Source organism: Diadema setosum, chromosome 18, assembly GCF_964275005.1.
Source record: "Diadema setosum chromosome 18, eeDiaSeto1, whole genome shotgun sequence".
NCBI classification, from domain to species: domain Eukaryota; kingdom Metazoa; phylum Echinodermata; class Echinoidea; order Diadematoida; family Diadematidae; genus Diadema; species Diadema setosum.
In genome coordinates this window covers 6532911-6560313 of record NC_092702.1, presented here as the reverse complement: position 1 = coordinate 6560313, position 27403 = coordinate 6532911, and the positions used below count along the sequence as shown (strand labels likewise).

Genomic DNA, 27403 nt, shown 5'->3' with positions numbered 1-27403 from the left:
TTTAAAAGTCATCACTTGTTTTTGTTTTTGTGTTTTGTCATTTGCAGATGAACCAATGGTAAAGTACTAAGTCACACTAAATGTGCATCCGAACACAACACATCCACGGCGTCAAACTATTTCGTCTCCTGCTTTGCAGCTCCAGGGCGTAAAACGTTCCTGCGCGATATGTTCCGTTGATGCTCTGCCCTACCACCATGGGATTATTGTGGCTCGGTCACTGGACATCTAGTTGCAGAGAATGCAAACAGACTCGTTCGCAAACTCATTCTGACCACACGTCTTAGTCTGAATCCGTGTCCAATCAATAATCGTTAACGTAAACAAATATGAAGCTGCGTTCAGTTTCGAAGGCCAGCGATTGCACGGTTTACGCGAAACTTGACGTTCGTTGCGTGTCCTCTCAGCCCCGTGGATTCGAAGAGCGCGTAGAATGACCGAACGCGCACAACCGGAGCTTGCTCTGATCTCCACGCGCGTTAGGAGCTCTCCTCGTCGGCGGAGCCTTTCCGCTTGTTTGCAAACGCAACCCCGATCTTTTTACTGAGCCACGAGACCTTTTGAATAATCAACTCCTGGGCCAGAGCTATGCACATGGACATGATAGCCATACCTAGCAGGATGAAGAAAGTACACCCGAGGAGGTTCTTTTGATGAATGGGAACTAGGTCTCCGAAACCGATGGTGGTTAGCGTGATGAAAGAGAAGTAGAAGGCTTCGAAGTAGTCCCACTGGTCTTCCCATACTCTCAGGAGCAGGGCCAAGAAGCAGATGTACAGGAAGGCGAACACGAGGACGATAAAGAGCGGAATCTGTGGTTCTTCCGGTGCTGGGGGTTCGTCTTCCTCCTCCTTCGTCCGTCGTTTCCGCGCCGTGCCTCCACTCTCGCCGTTCTTCCCTTTGCCTTCTAGTTCGACCACGTGAATGGGCGCGTCTCCGTCGGCTTGCTTGTCCGCCGGTGGCTTCCAAATCTCGTCGATGATCTCCTGCGAGCGGCGATCTCGCTGGTAGGTCTTTTCCTCGGGACCTTCTCCCCGTGCCGCCTGGATCATAGTATGCATTCGGCGGTAGGTCAGTGTCGCCCCTCGGGCTAGTAGCGTACCTATGCTGGCTAAGACGAGGAGCAACAGGGCTATTCCAAAGACAGCGTACACCATACAAAACACACGCCCTCCCGGGGTGACCGGTGCTATATTTCCGTAACCTGTGCATGAAGAAAGAAAGAAAAGAAAACAACAAATATATCGTTACCACTCTAATGACAATAAATGTATGCATGACTTGAAAAGACGTGAGCAAATTCATAATACATCACTGTTTTTTCCATGCGTTTTGATGCCGTGCCCCAGCCAGATGATACTCATTCCAACATATCATTTTGTGTTATCAATGGTAAAGCTCCCATGTTAATAAACACGGCACTACTCTGCAGGAATAAATAACAAAATTTAATACCTGAAAAAAAAGGAAAGTACTTATGTAATCTTAATATTGTTTAGAACGTGCCATTTTTTTAATCACATTACAAAGGCACCAGAGAGAACGCGTTTGATCAAGACATATTTCCCGATGTCACTTTTCTTCCAGACATCAATACATGACTTGCAAATAAATCCATCATTGTTTTTTTAGGGTGCTTCATTATATCGACAAGAGAGGGCAGTATTTCACCTTGTTGCCTTCGTTTATGGGTATACACTGCGACTGTTCGGAAGATATTCTTATAAGTAATTAGTACCCAAAATGCTCATTGCGTTGATGAATAATCACACTCCGACTATTTCATCACTTTATCTATTTGTTTATTTATCTAAAGTGTTCATGAATTTATGTAGCTATATATCTATTCATGTATTTATTCATTTATCTATATATTTGTTTATTATACATTTTATCCATTTATCAAGACCTTACGAGTCCCCGAGCGTTGCTTTTCTGATTTATGTTCGAACAATTTCCAGTGATATATATTGTCCCCTTTTTGAACGTCAAAAGCAATAACAATAGCAACTAGTTCATAGCACAACGGTAAGCAATCCAGTCCCAAGCAGTCAGAACCGACCTAGCATATTCAGACGCAGATAAGAGTACAAAGGTTCATCGCAAAATATCAACTCAAAACATAACATATTTCTTTAAAAAAAAAACAACTTTAAATAGTATTTGAAATTCTTGGACTTTGATATTCGAAAATCGGAAAACTTTTAGTTATCCAAAAATGTCATTTTCTATCAGTGGATCTGAAAATTGGTATAACATTTCATTATTTATGCAAATACCTATATAACACTAAAGAATGCATTTTTTTTCAAAAAGTATTACAGTGTAATTGGAATTATTGGGGGTGTTCGATGTGAAACGATCATTGCAAAATATTGGACAGAAATAATGATTATCCACTTGTGCTCAAGCAAAATAGGGAATAAATCACTATCAACACCCAAGTTGTCTGCATTTATGACGATGTGTCTCAACTTTGATGTATATCACTGGCTCGATGGCTCGTTGACAATCCTGTTAAATGTCTAATGTATCTGCTTTCGTTGCTCAGCGATTCCTTCCATAACGGCTGTGGTACATGCGATGTATTTAGCGAGAGATGAATCTATATAATGATCACTGCTGATTATACAAAATTCGCTGAAGTTTCAGATTATCAAGACAAGCTCTCAGCTAGCTTGCGTATTCGCTTTTATTTGTGTATTATTGTATCAATGGTATTTTCCTTTTTTTGTAAGAAATAATGTGGTATTAATTACTTTTATGAGCTTTTATCAATGATTATATTTTAGGGTATGTGTCACAACAATTATAACAAGTCTATTTTGGTTTTCTACACACGAAATACTTTCCGATTGCTGCACACAGAACTTTGATATCAAGCTTATGTTCTCTTGTTTGCCTACTGTCAGCTTATACTATCTGTTTTTCCCGTTCTTTTTTTTTCCCCATAATCTCTCCATGTCTTCACTGTCTTATGTCTGTACTTCGGTATATGATTGCTAATGTTAACATATATTTTATACGCTAATGAGTTGAAAATGAAGATTGAATTATAAAATAAAGTGCATTGCCTTGCACTATAACAGTAATTTGCGAAAGATCAAGTAGGTCGTAGCATGCACAGGGTGGACGGGATGAATAAGATCAGTTTAAGCGCACGAAAATGAATTTTAAAGAGACTGGATTTTTAGAAAGTCAACATTTAATGATATCTTCTATGTCTAAAATTACTCGCACAAATTCATCATGTTGATAATAATCAGTGGAGGAGACACAGCTTCATAGTGCAACTGTATGCCATCGACCTATACTCGAACTTCTAATGTTTACGTAACCACTTTGTACTTATATAAATGATATATCATATCATGTTTTCCCTATGCCTCCATGGCATCATGATATGCGTAAAAACTTCATAAAATTGCACCAGATGTAAATTATGATCGTCTGAGATTAGCATTAAGTCTGCACTTTTTTGTGTCTAATACTAAAGACAAGAAAAACCACAAAATAGAAAAGTTATTAACAAAATGCTGGCATGAACATGAGAACGAGAGCAGAAATATGTATTTTAAGGGTTGCATTTACCAAATAAGGATAATGATAATGACATATAGTAATGATAATAATAGATTTTGTATTATGATCATCATTATTGTACTGTTAATACTGTTTCATACAAAACACATTTCGCAACTGATTGAAAAATGGCCCTACATCGACGTAAATATACGTTAATTTCTCAGTCAGTTGCAATGAAAACATCTCGACGGAAGAATGTCATGAATTTGAAAAACCCATATTACCTAATCCATTTCGAACATTGTTAACATTCACAACATTGTTAATACACACCTTACATTAATTTTGTTATTGCGTTGATTAATGATTCTTGTTAAATTAGACAAATTTGCTAATCAGTACGAAGATGAAATGCCTCTTCTATTTCTATATAGACTAAAATAACAGAAGTAAGATAATCCTACGGGTAAATCTCGGGAAAGAAGAAAAAAAAAGTTTAAGAAAGACTTATGACGACATTTCTTTGAATAAAAAATTTTATTATTTTTGATGCAGAACAAAGGATATGGTTAATTTCCTGGCAGGAGCCCGCGCAGACACACACACACACACACACACACACACAGAATCAAGTCCTCACATCAGCGCAATTTTCTCAAAGATCATTGTCCAGGAACTCAAAATGAAATCAGCGAGGTTTGTAGTGCACATGCACGTCGCAAACTGTTTATCATTAATGGTGCGTAAACAAAATGATAAATGAATTAAATTGAAGTGACGCAAGCATTCATTTCCATTGTTGATAGTCTCGGACTGAGTCCAGAAAAAAAAAAAAGAATCGCCGTGTAAATATTATACATATTTTAGTCTCCAAAATCAATGACTAAATCTATTTCTTTTATAAGTAAACCTGTTCAAGGGGAAAGAGTATTGGCAGCATTTCACGCGAAATTAATGCTTTTATCCTTGATTACTTATGAGCGTGAAAATCAGCTTAAATTTGCTCGATTATATCGCATTTGCTTTTGATATAATTTTCTTGTATGGACGAATTATCTCCATATGCGGTTGATATGGGTCCACACACAGCATCCCTGATAACATTATTGACTTTTTCAAACAAACACTGCATGAGCTATGTGTATAATTACATGTGTATGATTAAGAGATTCAAGTGATTGGATAATCAATCACAAATACCGCAAGAACACTGATTATTTGTATTTAAGGAAGAAGAACAAGCTTCAAATGAAATATATATAAGGTTGTTTTGTTGAAATATGCTGAAACCCGAAACAACAAGTCGACAGAGACACTGATAGCAAAATATTATATCCACTTCCTTCGTACTTCCATGTATTTTGATGATATGACGGGGAAAAATGAAATTAAGTCGAGAGAAAAAAAAAATTATTGTATCCTTTGAGTTTGTACCCTGATGGGACCTCAGTACTGATCACGTATACTAACGGTGACACATATAAAGCCCCATATGCATTCGCAAAATGCAAACAAATGTAATCATTTTGATAATCTTGATATTGGTCCTAGAACGATGTTCTGATTTAATGAGGGTTTAGTCACAATTTACATAAGTAAGGAGTATAACTTACACAATGTCAAAGTCGCGTGATCATTACCGTATAATGATAGTTAATCATCTGAATAAAAAAAAAAAAAATATATTGCCACTTCACTTACTTAGATGCCTTACTGACTAGCAGACATAGTTGTCCGTATCTTCCTGCCTTGTCAAAATTTGTTTTACTGCGCTCCTTCAACTCAAATTTCTACCTGGTGTAAATTTGCGGCTAATGACGCGTGAGGGCGCTCAACCAGGAAGGCTTTACGATGTTTTTCTACGCACTGGGCCCTAACAAGACATCGGCTTCTGTGTGTCGTATCAGGCGACGGTTCTAGTCTATGGTCTATGGTTTTAAGTTATGCAGCCAAGAAGTCAGGCGGTTATCAATCATATTAGGTTTATTTGCTGAGGGAGAGAGAAGCGAATCAAATTTACCCCGTCGACCTAATAACTATTTCAGCCGTATGGACTGAATTATTATTTCTGCGGCTGTCTGGCACAATGCGCTGCATCACCATCAGAAATGACAGTGGTCGTCTTTACCCATTAGAGAAAGAGTGCCATCATATCACGTATTTTGATGTGCTTGTTGCATGTCATTTTGAAGTATTATTAAACCGATGAGATGCTACAGCATGATGTCAAAGCTGTCGTTCGTGTTTTGCTGAGAAAGAGCTTGTTAAAGTTGTATTTGCTTAGCTCATCACATCGTGACAAGGACTAAAAAGCAAATAAAACAAATAAGCAAACCACAATACAAAACATGACAATGTCGCCTGTGCGAAATCAACGTTACAACATAAAACTAGCATGTAAATGTATCTTCATATGCTTTTTATTTATGCCTCAGACGGAATTTATTCCCAATGATTTTGGTAACATTTGTTTCACCAGATGGATGAAATACTATAATATAGCTAACTCTGTCAAATTCGTCTAAATAGGAACGATGAAGTTAATTGGAATTCCCTTCTAAACACACACACACACACACACGCACACATACACACGAACTTAATGATGACAATACATCTATAAGGAAATTCAGACTGATAGATAAAAAGATAATATTGCACAAAGGCATAGAGTGTCTGTTGGAAAGAAAACAAAATATACCCCTTCGTCAGCGAGAGGAGCTAGTGAATTCTAATCATAACTATATCACCAATTTATTCTCTTACCTTTACTCTCTTACTCAATTCTCTTACTAATACATCTACACCGCTATTTTCTGTTATAACAGCCTCCATTCCCTCACATGAAAACTACTGATATGAGTAATAATTATGTGCACTTTATTTCTCCTTACGTGTGGAATTCATTGGCCTTTAAAACTATTATACATTTATTTTTTTAAGTGTGCAAGGAGGCAATATTAGTTTGAAGGAGGAACCTCAAATATAAACTTTTGCATTTGCTTCATGCACTCTTGTACGGCGCCGCTCGGTTTCCCCTCAAACAGGATACATTACTAAATATTACATGAATAAGGTCTTTTGACACAAGCGGAACACACCATCATCCCTCTGACTTATCGCCAGTCTTAATGCTATTAACGCTTCTCTACAGCAGCTGGTATGACACTGAAATACATCTCCTTCCCCCCCCCCCCCCCCTCCCCTCTCCGCTCGCGCGCGAGCGTGCGTGCCAATGATGTTTATTGACTGCCGTTGAGGAGGCGGAAGAAGCATACCCCGCAGGTGTGTCAGACGAGAGAGCATAGCGTATACGTACGGGGGGCTCGACCTATCCCCGGCTGGTGGGTCCATCTCTCGAAGATGGCATTTCCGTCTAGCTTGTCAAGAGACGTTACGTCTGCCGTAAGATATGTGACATGATCATTTTTGCCTCCGGGGCCCTTTTCACTGACTTAATGCACTTGTCTTGAGGAGGTAATCAACTTTCACCGTCCTCGCTCATGTTTTTGTGGGGGGTTTTTTCTTCACCAAGTCACGCTGGCTGCCTGATTATTCCAGCTCCGTCAGACTGGAATACTGTATTGCAGTGTATACACGAGAGCTGCATTTGCTTAAGTAATGCAATCAGCTGCGAAATAGGATTTTGACGCCAACCCCCAAATGAATCAAATGAATTAGCTGCATGAGAAAGAGAAAATTAGTGAATAAAGGAAGATAGCGAAGACGGGACAGATCAACGAACTGGGAGTGAGGAATTAAGACAGAATGAGAGAGGGGAGGGGAGACGGGTAAAGACAGATGATGAGAAAAATACGAATTGAATGGAGAAAGAATGATTATGACGAAACAATGTCACGAGGAGAAAGGATAACGAAGAGAGAAATAGATAGAAAGTATCATTACAGATATAAAGAGGAGAGAGAGAGAGAGAGAGAATATTAAATAGATGAAAAGAGAGGAAGAGAAAGAATATGATAAATAGAAAACAGAGGTAGAGAGAGAGAGAGAGACGTTACAAACAAGAAGACATAAAAACATGCAGGCAGAAAATCATGAGATCAGCGGAGGATACAGTGAAATCTCGACCGAATCTCAAATAATTTTTCGAGAAAAAAAAAAATGTTGACGTAGCTAGATGCCCCATACATTGAAACTAGATTGAGTAGTGTAATGAAAGGAAACACAATGCAAAGTAATGTTGTTGTTGTTGTTGTTGTTGTTGTTGTTGTTGTTTGAGTTTTTCAAAACAGAACATGATTACATCTACCATGCGCAGGATATGTTAAACCTCAATATATTAACATATTCAAACTATTCTTGAACAGAATAGTTATTAATCCGTGTAGGTGTACATGTATGGATATATTCAGATCATTATTCATATACATATAGAAAGGCAGATAGATAGATAAATAGATAGATAGATGGATAGATGGATAGATAGATAGGTAGATAGGTAGATAGATATTGTATATTATTCACATGGACATACCGCTATTCTATGATTACACAGAATTAAATGCTGATAGACTTGAAGCCCAGAGTTGGGAAAGATGTAAGAGAGTTTGGTGGGGATGGAAAGAGACCAACCATCCGAACAGTATCCTTCAAACATTGTCAAATGTATGACATACATACAGTGTGACGTCATCGATAAAGAACGTCCCATGGTTCGATGTTGTGATGATCGTCCTAATAAGAGTAACTTAACACATTTCTTTTATTTTATAATTTTGCATTAACAAAGGACTGTTGCTATTCTATAGTGATTAAGGGTAATCGTACTTTGAACTGAATAAAGACAGAAAGATGTTAAAATACTGATCCGTTGGACTTTTCGTGCTCTAGACAGTTGTAATTAATTCTATGATTACCATTGCCCATCCTGGAGCGCATAGCTTAATAAAAATAGTACAAGCAATGTCTATTCCAGCAGGTATTATCTTTTGTGTGTGTGTGTGATTGATGTTGAGCAATCTCCCTCGGAGGAATCAGAAACATTGAATACCAGACTTCATTACACGAACTTGCTGATCTGCAATTGCAATTCGCGATTGTTCGCGTTGGGTTTCTTAATTTCGCCCTCTCATCACAACGATTCATCAGCGCTCCAGTATCGGGTGAAGCAACATGCAAGACGGTAAGGTCGTTACCGCCCTCAACGGGCGACGACGTTCCATTAGATGTTAAAAACGAATGTTCCCCTGAGCGGGATGCTATTTCCATGTTCGAATTTGATAAGGGCTATTACAAACGGCTAGATCGTTTCTGACCACAGAGATGATATCTCTAATGACTGGATATCCAACGCATTGCACAAAACTGTCCCACCATCTGATCGAGAAGCATTATTTTGATGACGACGTTTTTGGTGCAAATCACTCAGCACTACTCCACTTAAATTGCTCACCTAACAATGAGGGAGCGAACTCATTTTATCTCCTGATATACGTTGCGCATTAAAGGCTCTCTGAAATACAAATGCATGTTGATTTGTGTTGATTTATGATACCCTCAACAACACAAACAGTGGAATGCACTTTCCCCTCGACTCAGCACAACTTGCATGTTTCTGTGATATAAATGTGACTAACAAAAGTCATGGCGAGGGAACATGCATGTTTATGTAGGTCACACTACATGATGTGAAATTAAGAAAAATCGTCTGGAGTTCCCCTTTAATACAACGATGTATCTGAAAGGAGGAATGAGACGATAGCAAACAAAATCACAGTAGAAATAAAAGTCAAATAACGTAAAAGTTAGCACCATCAATGTTTATGTCGGAAAATCATTTGACATAATAAACCATTATGGAGAACCCATGAGAAATGCCTTGGCCATGTGATTATGACGTCACTATACTGAGCAGTACACTGACTCTACATGCTAACGCACTTCGTTTAATTCACCACTTTCTCGGAAAGATGATTTCTTTCTCTCCTCTAATGTTCTTTCAACAGACATGGAGATGACTTGGAGATGACGTGGGAAGGGTCCTTCGAAATTGTTTCATTCATTTCTGATTATAGTTGCTGTCCTAATACCCTGATTTTTTTCTTTTTTTTTCTTTTTTTTTTTTGGCGCAAAGATGCAGAGATTATCCAATGCTTCAGCTTTCATTCGGAGCAGGTGTTGAATTGAGATATTCGTGGTTTGGGTCATTGGTAGTGAGAGTCGCAAAGCTTAGGTGTGATATTTTCTCTTTAACATACTTCAGAGATGTAATGTCTCATTCATATTATCATAACTTAGCTGGCGATGTTTGATATTTCCCCGCCACACACAAGACAAATTACATCTGCTGTAATGAACGAGAACGAATGCGATGGGATTGTTAAGTAACTTATGTCTGCCCGGCTAGAAAATCATCGACATAATTGCTGAGCGGGAAATAATTTCGGCTCCCTTCTTTCGGTCGGTTTGGGAAAGAAACATAATGCGGCAAGGTCATGGTTTATTGTCGTCGCTTTCACAGTTGATTACTCTTCAAAAATCGAGACTAAACATAGCAGACACACTAGACGCTTGTTTACGGAGGCTGCCACGAACTCTTTGATTATATACTGAGAATAAAGGCATACGACCCGGCGGACCATAAACACTGTGAAGACAAGCAGTACAAACTAACATCCTTCACTTAATGATATGCCGTCAAAATAATACAGACATTGTCATTTTTCTTTATCTTTTTCATTGTCATTTTCATTTCGTTTTCATTCCTTTCCTCTACTTGGCTCACCATTCTGCCCCTTCATTATTCAAGACTGAATTGCATTCTCACTTTACAGGTTCAAAACGGATGATATCGAATGCATCAGCATATTAACAATGACTTATATGTAGTGTACATGCCTTGCATGCGAGAGCACAAAACAAAGAATATTTTTATCTCGATAATATTGACACTGTCTATTAAAACACAAGGATTGCGACTGCAATCGTTGATTCTTAATCAGGTATGGCATTCCATCACGAATTTGACAAATTGATTTCTGCCTCGCTTCGGGTACTCAAATATAATTACTGTTCTCTGAGGCGACAATTAGTGTCACAGCATTTCCAGAAGACATTTCTCGGCTCATGATATCAGCTCCTTTGGAGAGAAAAAAAATCTCTTACGTGTTGAAATACTTTTTTGTTCAGGGTTTTCTTATTATCAAATAAAATAAAAAGTATAAACAATTATGTAAATCAATAAAGAAAGGTAGCAGTCAAATTAGTCACACTGAATTACAAACTATATAGCTATTATGGCTATTCTCTCGAAATCTCTTTAAGCGATGTTATCAGGAAAGAATTTGCCAAATTAGATCCTAACTCTAAAAGAAAAAGAAAATAAACAAAAATGTATATAATCTAAATTAGATGATATGAGTCCAACAACGAAATGTGAGTGTTTTAAAATCACCTTTCATCAACGATTGGTGCTGCTACAATCGCCTGCATACTAACGTGTGGCATTTATTTAATAGCATAATCAAAATTTTGTTATAAAACCTTACACAATTATATTACTACAATTACAAGCTCAAGCACATGAACAGAGAGAGAGAGAGAGAGAGAGAGAGATAAATATGTATTATGTATGATACATACACGTATGTATCTACAACATATCACTATTTCAAGCAAAAAGTTGTCAATACATGTTTAAAACCCACACACACACGCACAAATTCGTTTTGACAGATTGGGGCTATACTGCTGTAAAAGCATCAGCAAACATTTCATAACCAATATTATATCTGTAGTGGCCATGAATTTTATCTCATTCATTTCGCAAAGTTCCATAAATGCTCGTTCTCGTTGACAGACAGGCAAAAATCAAAATGAATCCACAATAAAATGACGACAAATTGATACAATACGAAGGCCATGGGTACTCTGATATTAAAAACAACAACAATCTAACATTGTGGACCTGGTTGAAGATAACAGTTACATGTAAGAATTTGACTAGGCTTTTAATGCATTTATACGTGTTCAACATTAACTTACTTTCTAAGCCCGAGATTAGTTTCGCCAGCTTTTTGTAATACATTATCAATGTATGTTCTCTTTTGAAGATGACTGAATGAAAACAAATAACAAATGACGAAGATATTTTCAAGGCTTCCTCGCTTGACTCTTGACGGTGACAAAACAGGGATTTAGAATCAATATTGTAATACTGTAAGAGATCAAAGCATACAATGTTTTTTATGCTTCTATTTGATTTCGTAAGCACATATCATATCAAACATCTTAAGGAATAAACTGGGAACCGTGCATCCCACCCAATAAAAGAAGAGTTCGTCTCTCTCGTGCAGTCTCTATCTTTCTCCCCCATTGATGTATATTTACATATATATATATATAATATATATATATATATATATATATAATATATATATATATATATATATATATATACATATGCGTGTGTGAGTGTGTGTGTGTGTGTGTGTTCATGCATGTATGGCTATGTGTTTACATCTATACTCTAAATCGTTGTGCATGAGAAGCACCTATAATGATGATTCAGACTACATCAGTGCTTGCAAAATTTCACGTACATTTTTTTTTCTCTCTCTAGCCACTGAAACCAAAGAGGTGCTCGCCTACTGCCCCCTTGCTGAAACCAACCACCAGAGACATATTTCCTTGTTTACGATGCGCTGACACTGTCGTCTGTATTTGCTCAGCTTCAGATAACCATAAAGTTATTGATCACCCTCGTGGCCCGTCCGAGTTATTGGGCGCACTGTACGTGTATGTCGTGTTCGCTTCTGTAGATATGAAAACACTGTTTGTACTACCAAGTGGGGTCAATACGAGGGGATGCTACATGAAAGCGCGCGGGAACATACACTTTATAGACAACAGATCCACCGAGTAGAAGATTCAGAAAAACAACGCGACTCAAGTAGCCGTTATGATTGAAACTTTCTGGACTATGATGATGGATATTCAAGTGAGTAAAAACAGAGAAAGGAGGTAGGGGGCAGAGTGGGTAGGGGTTATACAATTGGGGCTTGCGTCGTACTTCGCTGCGAAGTGCTACACTATAACAATTTTATTTGTGTTGAAAACGCCAAATCATTCATTTGCCTGAATTGACCGATATCCCTTGCTTCTTTCAAATCTACTGAAAAAAAAAACTAAAATCTGCAGTGTTTTCTTCTTATATAACAAAATGAAGACTCGCATCATAAATGGCGTACAATGGTAAGATAATAGGATTTATTTTTTTAGCCTTTGTATATTTGTACAATCTTTTTCAAAAATGCTAATATTTTAAAGTTTCTGTGTACCTAACGATCATCTCTCCTATTCACGCATAGTATCAGTAATTCTGTTCGTCAGCAGACTTAATGTTATGTACATTTTGCTCCGAGGAACAAGCGATGAGCTATACCACCACTTTGCACACACACACACACACACACACACACACACACACACACTCATGCCCGTACCTGAAATACAGTACATTTGTTTCTTGTTTCTTTTACCATTTCGGCCATTGACCAACTCGACCAATCACTGACCGAGAGGACACTGGAGCCACAGCGAATTAGGAACAAACGCTGTCCGGAGCGATTCCCTAGCTAGTGATAACTGAGGGTACGTTTATGCTCAATTTGCCAAGGCAGAATCAACGTTTTGAAACGCTGATCCACAACTCCGTACGCAGGGGTACTGTGTATGCTCAGTTTTCACTTTCTCGGAGGTTCTAAATTGAGACTGAGTGCATCGTTCACGTTTCAACTGGCTACATGTTAACAACATGTCTATTATTAATACAGTTTGATATCATTTTCATTTTTCGCTATAGAACACCCGTGTGGGCTCAGACAATTAATGTAGGTAATACGGGTATATATCTTGTCGACCACTGTTGACGAAATCGTATTGTATTGTAGCGAGCTGTTCAAGCATTCACCTGTTTGTAAATTATATACTAACATATACCAACAGGGAGCTCGAGCTAAAAAGAAAACATGTACGAATTTTCGAAAAAGTTCGAAAGCAAGTTCGAAAGGGCGGCTGCCATGGCCGGGCGCGCGCATTTTCACGCGAACCGGGGAGACGTTATGATGATGTCATTACAAACGTCACATGCGTTTTGCGTTTATGATTCTCTGTAAACGTGATTAGAGAGAAACTCCGATTCTGGTCCCGAAAAGTTGAGCATAAACGCACCCTCAGTTTATTATCTGTCTCTGACCGGGCCAGTAATGCAGTTACCTTATCTAAGTCAAAATAGTACAATACGTCCTGTCAGTCAAGCCAGTTAGATGTACCTCCCTTATGGTCAAGCTAAAGTCTGGGCGCTGCGTCCCGTTTTCATGGGGTGCAGGGAGCAACTGGGCCGTCTGCGTAGATAGTCTAGCCGCGTGCGCATTCCAGAGACAAGCTTGCCAGTGGGTGGCTGCTGTTAATACGCCTTGACCTGGTATCACCGCAAGCTCTGGGGGAGCGGGAGGGGGAGGGCGTGCTCACGATCAAACGGTCAGATACCGGACAATTCATATCGTGTCTGGCAATACACTCACACTGGTTAATGAACCTAATCAAATCATTACGTTCAGATACAATAAGCTGTTTTCACAATCAACGACAAGGAAGGGGCTGACACTCGCTAGCTATCCGTAAAAGCGCTTCCAAAGAGCAAAGTCTTCCACATAGCCCTTAATCATTATCAAACATTTACGCATACATGTACAAAATATGGGAATACATGACCACTGTGACATCTTACGGCACGCACAAAGAATGAAGTCGTGGTATAACTAATGTGAAATACAACAAAATGTTAGACGTCAGAGTTGTTCTTAAAAGGATAATGAAACTACAATAGTACGTCTACAAGGAAGCGCTCAACTCAACGTTGAGAGATGTACACATTATCTGTAGAGTACTGTAATGCCAATATTTGGATTTTGAAAAAATAAGCAAGAAATTCCCAAATGGGAGTATACAATTCGCTCTGACGCGCGCCGTGGATGAAGACGATTCAGTGTTTGACTGGTTTTTACATCATAAGAGCAGAGGATAAATTTGTTGTTCCGATTTAAGGCTTGTCATTTGAATGACCGGTGTGCAGATGTGTTGTAATTTCCATGGAGTCATATTGTAACATATAGTAAGGACCTTATACTCAGTAATATGTTTTTTTTTGGGGGGGGGGGTTTTTTTGGAATTTTTCTTTCCTGGAGGCGCACACAGTCAGTTATTGATTATTGTATCATCATTGTATCATATGTATTTTTTTTCTTCTTCTTTTTCTTCTTCTTTTGTTACTGATAATATGCTGGTTTTGTTAATGTTATTGTGTTTTCTAGTTTTCTAGTCTTTTTGTATGAATAGCACAAGTGCGCTTAGAAACACCAGTATGAAGCGCCATATAAATGCAATTATTATTATTATTATTATTATTATTATTCTACCATAGTTTGCATCTTCATATTACTGATAGGTTCAAATGAGTTTGAGCTGGATCTGGTGTAAACTATATAGCTACGAAAAAGGGCGCAATAAATTCGATTATATACACTTCGCCAAGATTGGCCGAGGAGTCATGTTGGTGTAAACAGTTATTCCACAATTCAATCCAGAGAGTGCTGGTATCATAGTTTTGCCACGCACTATACACAAAAAGAGGAGACTGTTTGAATTTTTTCCAGGGCATCCAACAGATCAATCAGTACAGAATATGCTGAAAATGTGAAGGAATTTCCTTCTCTTTTATTGTGGAAGCCTAACATCGAAGTCCAACAGAATTTAAAAGGACGGATATGGCACAATATGAGCTACACCTAAAAAACAACAACAACAACTACAACAACAACAAACATCTTTGCATAGTAGTGGTGGAGGTTGTTAGATTTGCAGTAAGTTAAGCTTCAAAAGATTTTTGGAAATAAATATCAAGAACAAGAGTGTCACCGTGACTGAAATGCAGCTCAAAGTAGTATCTTTAGTGCTCTCATAATTCTTGCAAAGAAGCTCATTTTCGTCAATCACACGTAGCTGTGTATAGATGCATCGCTTTTGTGTTTTCTTTTCCTATGCATTCATCTTTCCATCGACGTTCTTTTCCAGAGGGGCCCACATACATGTACTACAAGCTCTGTCTTTTTAGTGGGTCCCTCCATTTTTCGCACTTTAAGCAACGGTATACATGTACTACACTTTGCTCACTTCTGTTTGTTTTTTACTATACAATGTATGATTACTATCAGTAGGTTCTCATTTATTGTTGTACAGTCTTTTCATTTCACTATGTTCTATTTACCTTATTCTCTGTTATCAAAGGAAGTGAAACATATGTTTTGTCAAAAAATGAAATAAACTTTGAATTGAATTGACTTGAATTCATTTCCTTTACTTTACAACTGTGTAGTTATTGATGCAAAATATCAACAAATCGCAATCTTTGATGTCCATTTCCACACAACAAAAATCGAATTCATCAAGACAAATTTATGGATTTACAGATGCAAATCGCATCCTCTCGTTAAGACAACGGAAAAATATAAATGCACAATTAAGACAAGTCTTCATTCGTCAAAACCGTTAGTATGTTACAATGATCTTCCAGCTCAGTCACTAATGTTGATGTCCCTTGTCATCGCGATAAAGATTGGCCGATATAGCTCGCTGTCGTATAGTTTCTCGAAGTATTTATGTTATGTTATCACTTCTTTTTCCATAGCGGGGATCTCAAATGTCTTCTCTCGATAAAAGAAAAGAAAACATAAATAAGAAAAAAAATCTTCGCGCTGCTCTCAGTCCTGGAGATATGATCAATTCCTCGCATTGTTGGGATCTTTTCAATGTCTGTCGTGGTCTTTGAACTTGTTTAAGGGATAAAGACTTTCGGCGTAAGAAGAGAGGGAAAGGGGCCTTCAAAAGCATCTGCAAGTAAGAATTGTTTTAAAGGACAAGTTCATCTTCATTAACATAAGGATGAGAGAATGTAGCAATACTAGTAGAACACATCAGTGAAAGTTTGAGGAAAATCGCACAATCCGTTCAAAAGTTATGAATTTTTGAAGTTTTTGTGCAGTCACCGCTGGAAGAGAAGACTACTGCAGTGTATGATGTCACATGCGTACAACAATATCAGGAAAAATATAAAGAGAATTTCATAAAATTTCATCTTTTGAAAAAAGTACACATTCCCTTGACTCATTACTGACATAATGTTATGGGTAATATATCATTCCCATTGCCTTTAGAAAGAGGCAAGTCAAGTGCTCTTTTATTATGCGAAAAAAAGTGAAAATATGTTGAATTTTCTTTACATTTTCTTTATACTGTTGTACTCATATGACATCACGAGCCTTAGTAGTCTCCTCATCCAGCGGTTCCAACACAAAAATTTTGAAAATTCATATCTTTTGCATCGATTGTCCAATTTTCCTCAAACTTTCACTGATGTGTTCAACTAATATTGCTGCCTTCTCTCAATGATCCTTATGTTTATGAATGTGAACTTGTCCTCTAATGAGCGCGCGGAAATTTGTGGGTAGGGGCTGTTCCTACTGAGAGACTCTTCATCGTATTTTATATGTATGAAAGGGGCAACGATTGAGGAAGGAGCTTGCACACAACGGATGTGGCATCTCAAGCAGAACAGTTTAGTGGGGGAAGTACATCATGGTTTCGTGTGCGGTAGAGTTTCGTGTGAAGTGGGCAGCGATTGGCTACCATCACGCGGGCTGATGTATCGCTCGAATAATCAAATCAACTTTGCCGAGTTTGTAGAAAAATTGGAGCATCACTCATTTTCTTTCTCTTGTTTGAGTGTTTTCTCCCGCTGTCTCCCCATAAAACCTACCCATTGATTCATTAGATGTCTACCAAGTTTTCCGTTTCACAATTTGACGTAAAGTAACATTCTATGAACATGTGGGTATAGGGGAAACAACCCGGACAAAAGCATCTCTTCTTTTCGAGGATACGTTTATCATAATTCAAGGATCAGCCACAGTATTGCAACGAAGATCAAAGGAAAGAATAATTTGATGAGTTGGGTCGCTCTGGGTTCCACAGCGACATGAGGATTTCTCAAAAGCCATGGATAAGAAATCTTCAAGGCAATGTCGTTTGACGTATACGGTCCAATAGCACTGCGATCAATCTGTGCAGAGCAGAGCGGTATGTGTGTGGTACTCTGGTAGATAGTAATACTGAGAGGCATGGGCTACATGGGGTCAGCTTACAATATCTTAAAGTGCAAGTCCACTCTGTGATCAAGTTGACCTCAACACCCAGAGTACAATCATCCGAGCGAAACAGTAAAAAGTTCGTGGAAATCAGGAGAAAGATCATAAGAAAGTTATGGGATAGTTGAAGTTTGATGTGTTCCCTCCCCCCCCCCCCCAAAAAAAGAAGAAAATCAGATAGTAATATCTGTAACCATGGTGACAAGCAAAATATGAAGTTAGTAAGGTGGTGATGTCACGGCACGAAACTGTCTTTGCTCTCTTTTGTTAGATTTTCCCAACTTTCTTAAATTTTGCTGAACAGGGATTGGTATATACCATGCACTTAAACAGTCATTTAGTCTATACGATCTAAGAGTGCATGATGTAAGGAGGACATCTGTATGTTTCTGGTTTGCTTCCTTTCATTTAAGGAATTAAAGACTTAATCATTTGCACTTTCTGCATGTATAACCCAATAAGTTACTACAAGACAATGACATAAACTTATAATTAACAGTAGGAAAATGAAGGACTTACATAAAATCATACAAAATAAATCTTAATTTTGCTTGCATTATGAAAAACAAAAACAAAAATACCAGTGCATATTACAGCTAGAGAATGCAGATGACGTCATGTTCAGCATTAACCTGTGATGTTCAAGCAATCACTTTCACATTATGTAATCTAATGTTTATATGCTTATGATATATTGTTAATTAAGTTGTCTCCAAGACGTTGAAGACAATGTGCAATTTCTAAATTGCTCCCTGCAGTTTCGTTAATGAATAAAGTAATGCTTTGGGGTGTTTTTTTTTTTAGTCTTTATATTTACGAAAAAGAAACCCACATATTCCGGTCAGGGCAACTGACAACGGTTCTCTTAGTTTACAAAGCTATCCTCACGTGTTCAAATCATTGCAATCTAAGAACCACACTAATTTAAAATGTCTATATGAGCTCGTCTTAGAAAGTGGTGTGCATGAACAGGATATGGGTCTTTGTCTTTGATGAATAACGGCTTTTGTAAAACGTTCACCTTAAAGGGGATGGCTAGTAACTGATCAGTGGGAATGCTTGGGGATGATTGTTCCAATCCTTGTGGGATTCATTTAAGAGTACATTACATATCTATTGTTGTGTGAAAATTATTTGCTTCAGAATGGTTTCATATTCAAGTAATGTGCAGTTTAATGTTTCCATGTTAGCATGCCTATACAGTGACGGGGCATTAAACTGCACATTACTTGAATATGAGACCGTTCTGAAGCAAATAATTTTCACACAAAAATGAATACATAATGTACTCTTAAATGAATCCCACAAGAATCTTAACAATCATCCCCCAGCATTCCCACTGATTCCCACTGATCAGTTACTAGCCATCCCATTTAACATTCAAGGTAATATTATATACATATAACTTTTTTTTTCGCAGACTACAATGAAGCAGGGAATTTGCAGCAATGCACTGATTTGTTCCAGACTATTATCATGCTAAGCAAACCAAAGAAAATGTCCCGCGTTCTGTTAGTATCGGATTGTCCGTTTGAAATGGCAAGTAAGGCCGCTGTGTAGACATTACAAAAACACATCGCATATCTTGAAAGGCACGCAGACGACATGCTGTCATTACTCTTTATCTTCGCCAGCTTTGCGAATATGCTATGGATGATGTCGTAATGTTGATCTCGATACACAGATACCACATGGCCGTGATTGACAGTAAGAGGTGCCCTCCTTCTGATTAGTCACCTGGGCGAAAAGCATGCATGGGGTTAATGGAATTCAAATAAGAGACCAGCAACCTCTTGGGGGGAACGCCAGCGAAATGTCAGCCGCCTTCCGCCCCGTTCAGGCCCCGTTGCATACCTTCCAGGGCAGGGCTTAACGACACGGGCGGGCCCTGTACGTGCTCGAAGAACAAGTTTCCTCATATTATACCCTGGCATCACTATACCACCAACTAATCTCCAAATTCAATGATGCAATATACACAAACAGGTTATTTTCTTTCAAAAGCAGATGCCCATCAATAGTGCCAAATGCAGTTGCACGTCGATATAGCCAAATATGGTGCAGCTGGTCCTTTACTCGAAATTAAGTCTTTTTTTATTTAAAGTGAATGTGGCAACGTCTGAGGCCTTTATGTATATGAATCATATATATATATATATATATATATATATATATATATATATATATTGTTAATAGAGTGTTCAATGTTGAGATGGCAGAGCGTTCAACGTTTGCACATGAAAGGTTCATCAGTGCTTTATTGCAATAAAACACTGATGCATCTCTTATCATGCCCCTCTACAAACGTAATAAAACGTTTATGTACACATACTGTATATTTTACGATGCGTTTACGAGTGTTTTTTTTTTTATTTAGTGTCCCTGTGTGCGTCAAATTGATGTATGCACATTTCCTTTACACGATTGAAGCGTGTATTTCTTTCATGGTGTGTGCGAACAAGCATGACAGAGTGTCATTTTGTTAACACTGTAAGCGAGGCTCGCTTGAAAAGGTATAACGAGAAAATATTGTCGTATGGAAATGGACAGTGAAAGAACGGAACAAGGAAGAGGGGGGGGGGGGGGGAGAGGTAGCCCTCACATTCAGGAGAACAAATTTGACTCCATCGTCGGCAACTTTTCACCAAGCGGTATCCAACGATTTTACAATGTGCCGGCCAAAGCCCGGCTTGGTAATTCAAACCAGCATTGATGGAGTGACTGTCGCATCGCTTCGCTCTTGTCGATTAATCAACATTCTCCTTTAAACCCTGTGCGTGCCCTCCCCCCTGTCCGAAAAAAAGTGCACCACTTTCCGACAATGGAGGGCTCGTTGGAAACGCGTTTCATGGCCAATTTGTCAAACTGTAAAGGTCCTGCAGTAGCATGAAACCGAAACCATACCGGATCCCGTTGGATACACTGACAGCTTGACTACCGCTGCGGCAATATTTCAGACGAGATGAGGTGGTCCGCCATCCCCGAACAGAAAACTATAAACAGTGATAACAGAATGACCAAATGCTGATAGACACAACTCGTTTCTAGTTGCTACTTAGTCGTTCAGAGTACTTGGGCCACATGAACGCACTGAGAACAATATAATCTGTATCACCTGCAGTCTCTATCAAACAAGAAAATAATACAGAATACGGACACAATAGGAACATAAAACAGTCCAGTTAGATGTGAAATCACCGTCTTTCGAAAACAGCGCGTGTTATGTGATAACCTATGGATGAAAGATAAAGTAAACTATATTAATGGCCTCTCTGTACTGTGCAGTTTCCACCATTTCAATAGAGCGAAGAATCACAATTGTTCCTCCCTTAAACCTCTTGGTATAAACACTGCTTTACGTTACTCTTTCACGTTTTCATTCCACTGCTTTCTAGAATCAGTAGGATGGTCTCGTGTTCAACATTAGTGAACATGACAGTTCAATGAAAACGTGGGTCTACTTGGTTTGATTATTATTTTTATATCAATATCCATCTTACAAGTAAGTTCGACGCATCAGATGCATTTTGATTCTGATTAACTGGCAATTGTTCTCTCAATTTCTCTCTCGTCCTGCTGTCTCCGAGTCATAAGTTGCTCACTATATCATAGCAGTGTTGTTGTTAGTAATAAGACTTAAGTAATCTACTTAATAGACTTAAGTAATCTACTTAATAGACTTAAGTAATCTACATTTAATTATCTAGCGATCCACGTCCTACAAGCTTAGCTTTTTAGTGGATCGCTATTTTCTGTTATTTTTTTATTTTAAGTTATTTTCTGAAAGCTCGCGAAGTATACATGTATACGCATCGTTCCTTCTGATTATTGTGCATAATTATGTTGATGTATGTAATTTATTTCGTATATTACATGAACCTTTTGTAAAAGTTTAGACAATATCATTTCATGATATGTATACTTTGTATTACGTTTTGATTTTCATTGATTGGAAATAAACTATGATTGATTGATTGATTGAATACCCAGGTACCTAAATCTCGTGTATCATAGTGCTACAGTTAGCCCAAAAGATTATCTCTTTGAGTTGGACTAGTCATCACCCCATCCGACCTGTGCTCCCTAGCTTCCCCACACGTTCCCTCACACTCTCTGGTTTGTTTACAGAAATAACTTCTTAAACATACACACAGTCGAGCGCAGCGTCCATAAAACACGCCGGTGTTCACACCATAAGTCTGGGTCTAACCCCATTCCGCTCATCTTTCCGCTTCATGCGCGAACTTCAGAGCGCGAAATAATGGCCCTGACGACACCCCAGGGGTTGATCAGACTCGTGTGATGATCGCCGCAACTACACCTCGCAATATAAGGTATGACCAATGACGTGTCTCACTAGCGTTTAAATCCTTTGTTTTACAACCTCGGCATTCACATCGACGTTGGTACTCTGCGCGGATGTATAGCACGTACTGCTCGTTTGACATCTTAGTGTCTGTTGCAGAGCGAGCACCAGCAGTTGCCGTTAACGTGAGAGAAACAGTTAAGCGGGATTGCCTCCATGGTTATTTCCAGGAATTATGACTAACTGGAGGGTTCAAAGCCAAGCGATTAGATAAATTGTCGCTCTACGCGGAGATGAGGATGTTTACATCCTCGGACTATTTCAAATATGCGACGAGTGGTTTCACAGTCGCACGGATCTATCTCTTCTACTAACTGCATATATGAGACGAAATTCGGCGGGAAGGCTTATCGATTTTGCAGACTGCCGTCTCGATGTAAATGTGGCTTCCATCGGACATCCTGTGGGATTCATGTCGAATACGTGTTCCAATACCAATTCAACATCTAGGCTATGAGGACAGCGATGGTGGGGAAAGGTTCGACGTACTTTTCTCACAATCAATGACCAAGCATATGACGGCATCACATCCTACGAGCTTCATAATATCAACCCGACAGTTTAGCTTATTTACAGCTCCTCTGGCGTTCCTTTGCCAACATCACTGATCAATCATTTGTAAATCACCTCATTACGATGAAAACAATGACACATTCCATCTATAGTGAGATGGTCCAGGTGCAGGGCATGCTTTATTACAACTTTAGTTCCTCAATACATTGGCATCTAGATATCTGATAATTTAACTCCTTTGCATCAGTTTTAAGTCATAAGTCGGTCTTCAGCAGAAATACATTGATCATAGGTCACTGTTTATTTCATCGATACAAATTGACTGATATTCTTTCGATGATATCTGTTACTTTTGCGGAAAAAGATTCAAGCTTTCATTATAAGGTTAGAACGCACCGTAAGGTCATTACGCACTATATCCATGTGATATCTGTGCAATATTATGCATACCTACATACAGAAGAAGCAATCGTATAGTGTTGATTCCTTTTCTGCAAAAACAAAAACAAAAACAGAAGACGATAAATTTTGACAGGTGAATTGCGGTGCTGCAATATTGTCGTTTTTTGATACATAGAATAACAGACCTTAGTTGAACGATGTAAAGCTGTACAAAAGGAGGCGACTATAGTCTTTGTTAAGGTATGAAACATTGAAAGGACTCTTTGACATCTTCATGCTGAGGAGTGTCAGTAACATTACGCGGTGATTCCCTTGAAGCTATTCAGTTAATAGGTAGTAGTGGTATAAATTTGCATTAAAAGCAAAATGACCTCTTAGCACTCTGGTCTCTTGTTCCTATCTGTTCCGTTCCACAGTATATCTCGTACCTAGTAAATCACATTTCGGCATTAGCAACTAGATACATATTTATAGAATTTCATGCTGAAGAGATAACCATCAGACAATGTTAAGCTGGAATCAAAAGATCAATTCTTCTTTAGCTCTATCGTGGGGCTAAAATGTTAATGACTTTAATATCTCTCCGGCCTTTCACTGAAATACACGTGAACTTTCAGTGTAAAAACTACTCGCATTAGTTTCAGCACATGCCGAAATCCAAGCATGTGCTACAAAAATGGGGAGGCAGGGCCGTTGAAACCAAGACTCAAAACTCACGTGACTACATTCTGATGACCGTCTTCAACTGCAGCATGCCGAGACAAACGCAGCATGAATGGAAATCATTAGACAGTAGTTTGGCCAATTATCCCGTAATTAAGATTCAACCGACGTCCAGTGTCATCCGACCACAAATACTTTGCAAAATGAAGACTTCTATGAGGTATATTAATTGGAGAGTGTGACATGCTGGTAAGAAACACACGTCCGTTCGTGTACTAAAAGCTCACAATGCAAAATTGACTGTTACGGCCACTAAACTCTGTCATTGCCATAGTCAGGTAACGGTGTGGGATCTAAATGATATTCTGAAGTCATAGTGCTTTAACCTAAGAGGGTAAAATACATCAAGAATGTGTTATTATACCTTGTTTCCACTCTCATGCGCTTATGTTTGTACTGATAATAGCGAACTTTAGATCTGCGACGCGAACTCCAAACACGACATTGTTTTAATGCTAAAATGGTGTTCTGCACATGCGCGAGACAGCTGTTTCCATTGTTCAACCCGTGAGGCTGCGTCGTCTTAGCGTTCGCGTCGCATATCTGAAGCTCACTTAAATGTCGCTCGTACGGCAATGTGTCTCACCAAATGCCATTAGTATCTTTGTCTGTATGACTTTGTGATGCAATGATATAACTACTTTCATATCTTCTATAGATGACATATACCAAAATGTCATATCTCTTTCTAATCATCTCCTCTTACGCATCCCTCCGTTTCTGTTCTATTGACGTCATCTTGTCATTACGACCATTAATGTATTACTTTAGAGACAGTGGAAAAAGAAAGGCTGCTTACGTAAGCATTTCAAATTGATTCCAAATGACTGTGAGTAGACAAGTTATAGACACAGACTACAGATCTTAAAATCCTTAATGCATCACTCATGGCCCATTATCGTATTTACCTTGAGTGCGATATACCTTTTGATAGAGAGGTTTTGTTACTAACTGTGACACGGGAGGTTTCATCTCGGTAGACATTCCATGGGGCACATGTTTTTGCTTTCTTCGGGGGGAAAATGAAAGACTCACTATGGAAACGTGTTCTTTATTCGCTAGGCACTGGAACAAGTCGGGTAAGATGTATGACTCATGTTTCCATGAAGCGATCACTGATGATGTTATGGCTGAGTGACAATACTGAGTATAAACGAAGACAACTTTTGAAGAACATACGTATAAGATCACATGTATTCATATATAGTCATATTATGTATGAGCTTATAACCCTAAGTCAAATTGGAAGGCACACAAACTGTTCATTGTATAAGTTTATGTATCGTAAACATAATATGTACGTTTGCATAATTATGTATACATTTATGCATGTATGTGCGAATTTACAATCACCAACTCTCATCCTTTTTACAACTACTCCCACACTCTGCAGTGAAATTTATCTTTTTCTGGTTCACAGAATATCCCTTGTCAATATAACTTCGACACCAGTTATAGGGCTCTGTAACAAATAAGATTGAGACCACATTCTTTCCTGATTTCAAAATATAAAAATATATCAGCAGTCCTTATCTGATGTCCAATGTCATAACTATGTTGATACACTCTCTATACATCTCTTTCCCCATCACTTCATCAACCTCATTCCTTTCGTTCAGTATTCCTGCAAACTCATGTGTACAATTTCCCTTCAATTAATACATCGCCAAACATCATTGCTATGCATTTCCACTGTGAGCTCAAAGATCTGAAATAGATATCTTTGCACACTTGTCATTTGAACAAAAAAAAAAATGTTGAAACTAATACCAGGGGTTTATTTACAGCGTCAGCATTACTCGACTGAAACTTCAATTTGGAATGACTATTCAAAAGGCTTATCTAAAATTATGAGTCCCATTCAAAATAGTCTCCGACAGTACGTGCTGAGGAAAGTTTATTTAAACCACACTCTGCCGTAGAACACAAAGTGTGACTTGTGGATTATTCGGCCAGACTGATCGACGGTAATTCCAAAGCCTTACACCTCGTGATGAGCTCGTAAAATTGTCGCATTAAAAGGGGATGGCTAGTAACCGATCAGTGGGAATCAGAGGGAATGCTGGGGGATGATTGTTCCAGTCCTTGTGGGATTCATTTAAGAGTACATTTGTTGTGTGAAAATTATTTGCTTCAGAATGGTCTCATATTCAAGTAATGTGCAATTTAATGTTTACGATCGCCCCGTCAATGTACAGGCATGCTAACCTGGACACACTAAACTGCACATTACTTGAATATGAGACCATTCTAAAGCAAATAATTTCCACACAACAACAGATATATAATGTACTCTTAAATGAATCCCACAAGGACTGGAAAAATCCTCCCCCAGCATTCCCACTGATTCCCACTGATCAGTTACTAGCCATCCCCTTTAAAAACGTACAGCTAAGCCTCCCATCGTAAGGACACACTCAGTTACCCCCTTCCACACCGCAGCCTTCAATCAGTACGACTCGTTATGTAAGACATGTTTCGCGCCCTTCTCTTGTTCGGCTGCCCTCCAAAGTGGACTCAAATGCCATTGCAGGGAGCACGGCTTGTATCTGACCTTCACCTAAAACCGAGCGCCAGGACCTTGTGCAAAGACAGGTCGTGGATGGTGTGGCTTACTGTTTCCGACACCGACTAATGGAATCTGTTTACCAAAGGGTCTGGAGAATGTCAGCAGAGATAGTGTGTTGTGTTTGAATGATACAGTGTTATAGAAGAAACTTGCTAGTTGTGTTTGTGTTTAGTGTCACACAACCAGTGACCATGGTGACTGTCAACAAAGCCAAACAGGTTGGAAAACTCTATGATTGGGCCACTAGAGCATAATTATGAATAAAATGAAGAGGAACCTTTTGGGATTGTAAATTTATGGTACATTTGGTTCTGTCGTGAAATGTTGCGCAGTGCTGTCCGAGTAGGCACTATAGGTGTATGTCAATATGTCTAATGTGTGTCTTTTATATTGTTTGGTATACTCATGTAATCTTGATAGTGCTACCGCCAACATTGTCACTTCTTGTTGATAGTTTTTATGTAGAGTGTGATTAGCCTTACCAATCGTTGTGAGGATGGTGGTGGCAAAAAACATGGAGCCATAGAAGTTCCAGCTGGACTGGAACTTTTCCTTGTCCCTCAGCACGACCACACCCAGCTCGTCCTCGTACCCCTTGAGGTGCCTGCTCGCCCTCCTCCACCACTGGCTCTCGTCCACATCGGCCCAGTGCGAGATGTTTTTCATCTTGCGGAGAAACAGGTTCCGGTGATCGAGGCGCTCCAGTCGCGTGGTCTCCACGGCGTTCTCCTCGGCGGGACCCTCGAGGCGCTGGAAGACGACGGCGCCCATACATGTGTACGCGATGAGGAAGATTATCAGACCACCATTGGTCAGACAGTGGTGTAATACTATACGTAGCATCGATGGCTCGGGTGGAAAAGCAGGTGGTTGTTCCTCCTCTTCCTCTTCCTCCTCCTCTTCCTCCTGATCGCTGTACTCACCATCCACCGGATAGTCCCCCGTCGCCGCGTCATACGGAGGAGCATGAGGTGTAAGATTGTAGTCCTCAACGTTTGGTGGGACGAATTCTATCCCTCTTGGAGTGTGGTTCACTCTCTCCAGACTGTACTCACCGCTGGGTGGCTCAAAATAATCTCCCAT

The 27403-nt window shown here is 39.0% G+C and overlaps 1 protein-coding gene across 1 annotated transcript; it reads right to left on the bottom strand.

Moving 5' to 3' along the window:
- Positions 1 to 479: 479 nt before the first annotated feature.
- LOC140242077 (potassium channel subfamily K member 18-like) lies at positions 480 to 27403 on the bottom strand. The gene is made up of 2 exons (XM_072321837.1): positions 26803 to 27403; positions 480 to 1204 (listed from the first exon to the last, which is right to left on the bottom strand). The coding sequence occupies exons 1-2, from the start codon at positions 27401 to 27403 to the stop codon at positions 480 to 482; spliced, it is 1326 nt and encodes a 441-aa protein (XP_072177938.1).

Coding starts and splice junctions, on each gene's coding strand:
- LOC140242077 (XM_072321837.1), bottom strand. CDS start 27,403: ATGGGAGATTATTTTGAGCCACCCAGCGGTGAGTACAGTCTGGAGAGA. Junction 1,205..26,802: donor CACCATCCTCACAACGATTG/GTAAGGCTAATC, acceptor CTTCATGCACAG/GTTACGGAAATATAGCACCG.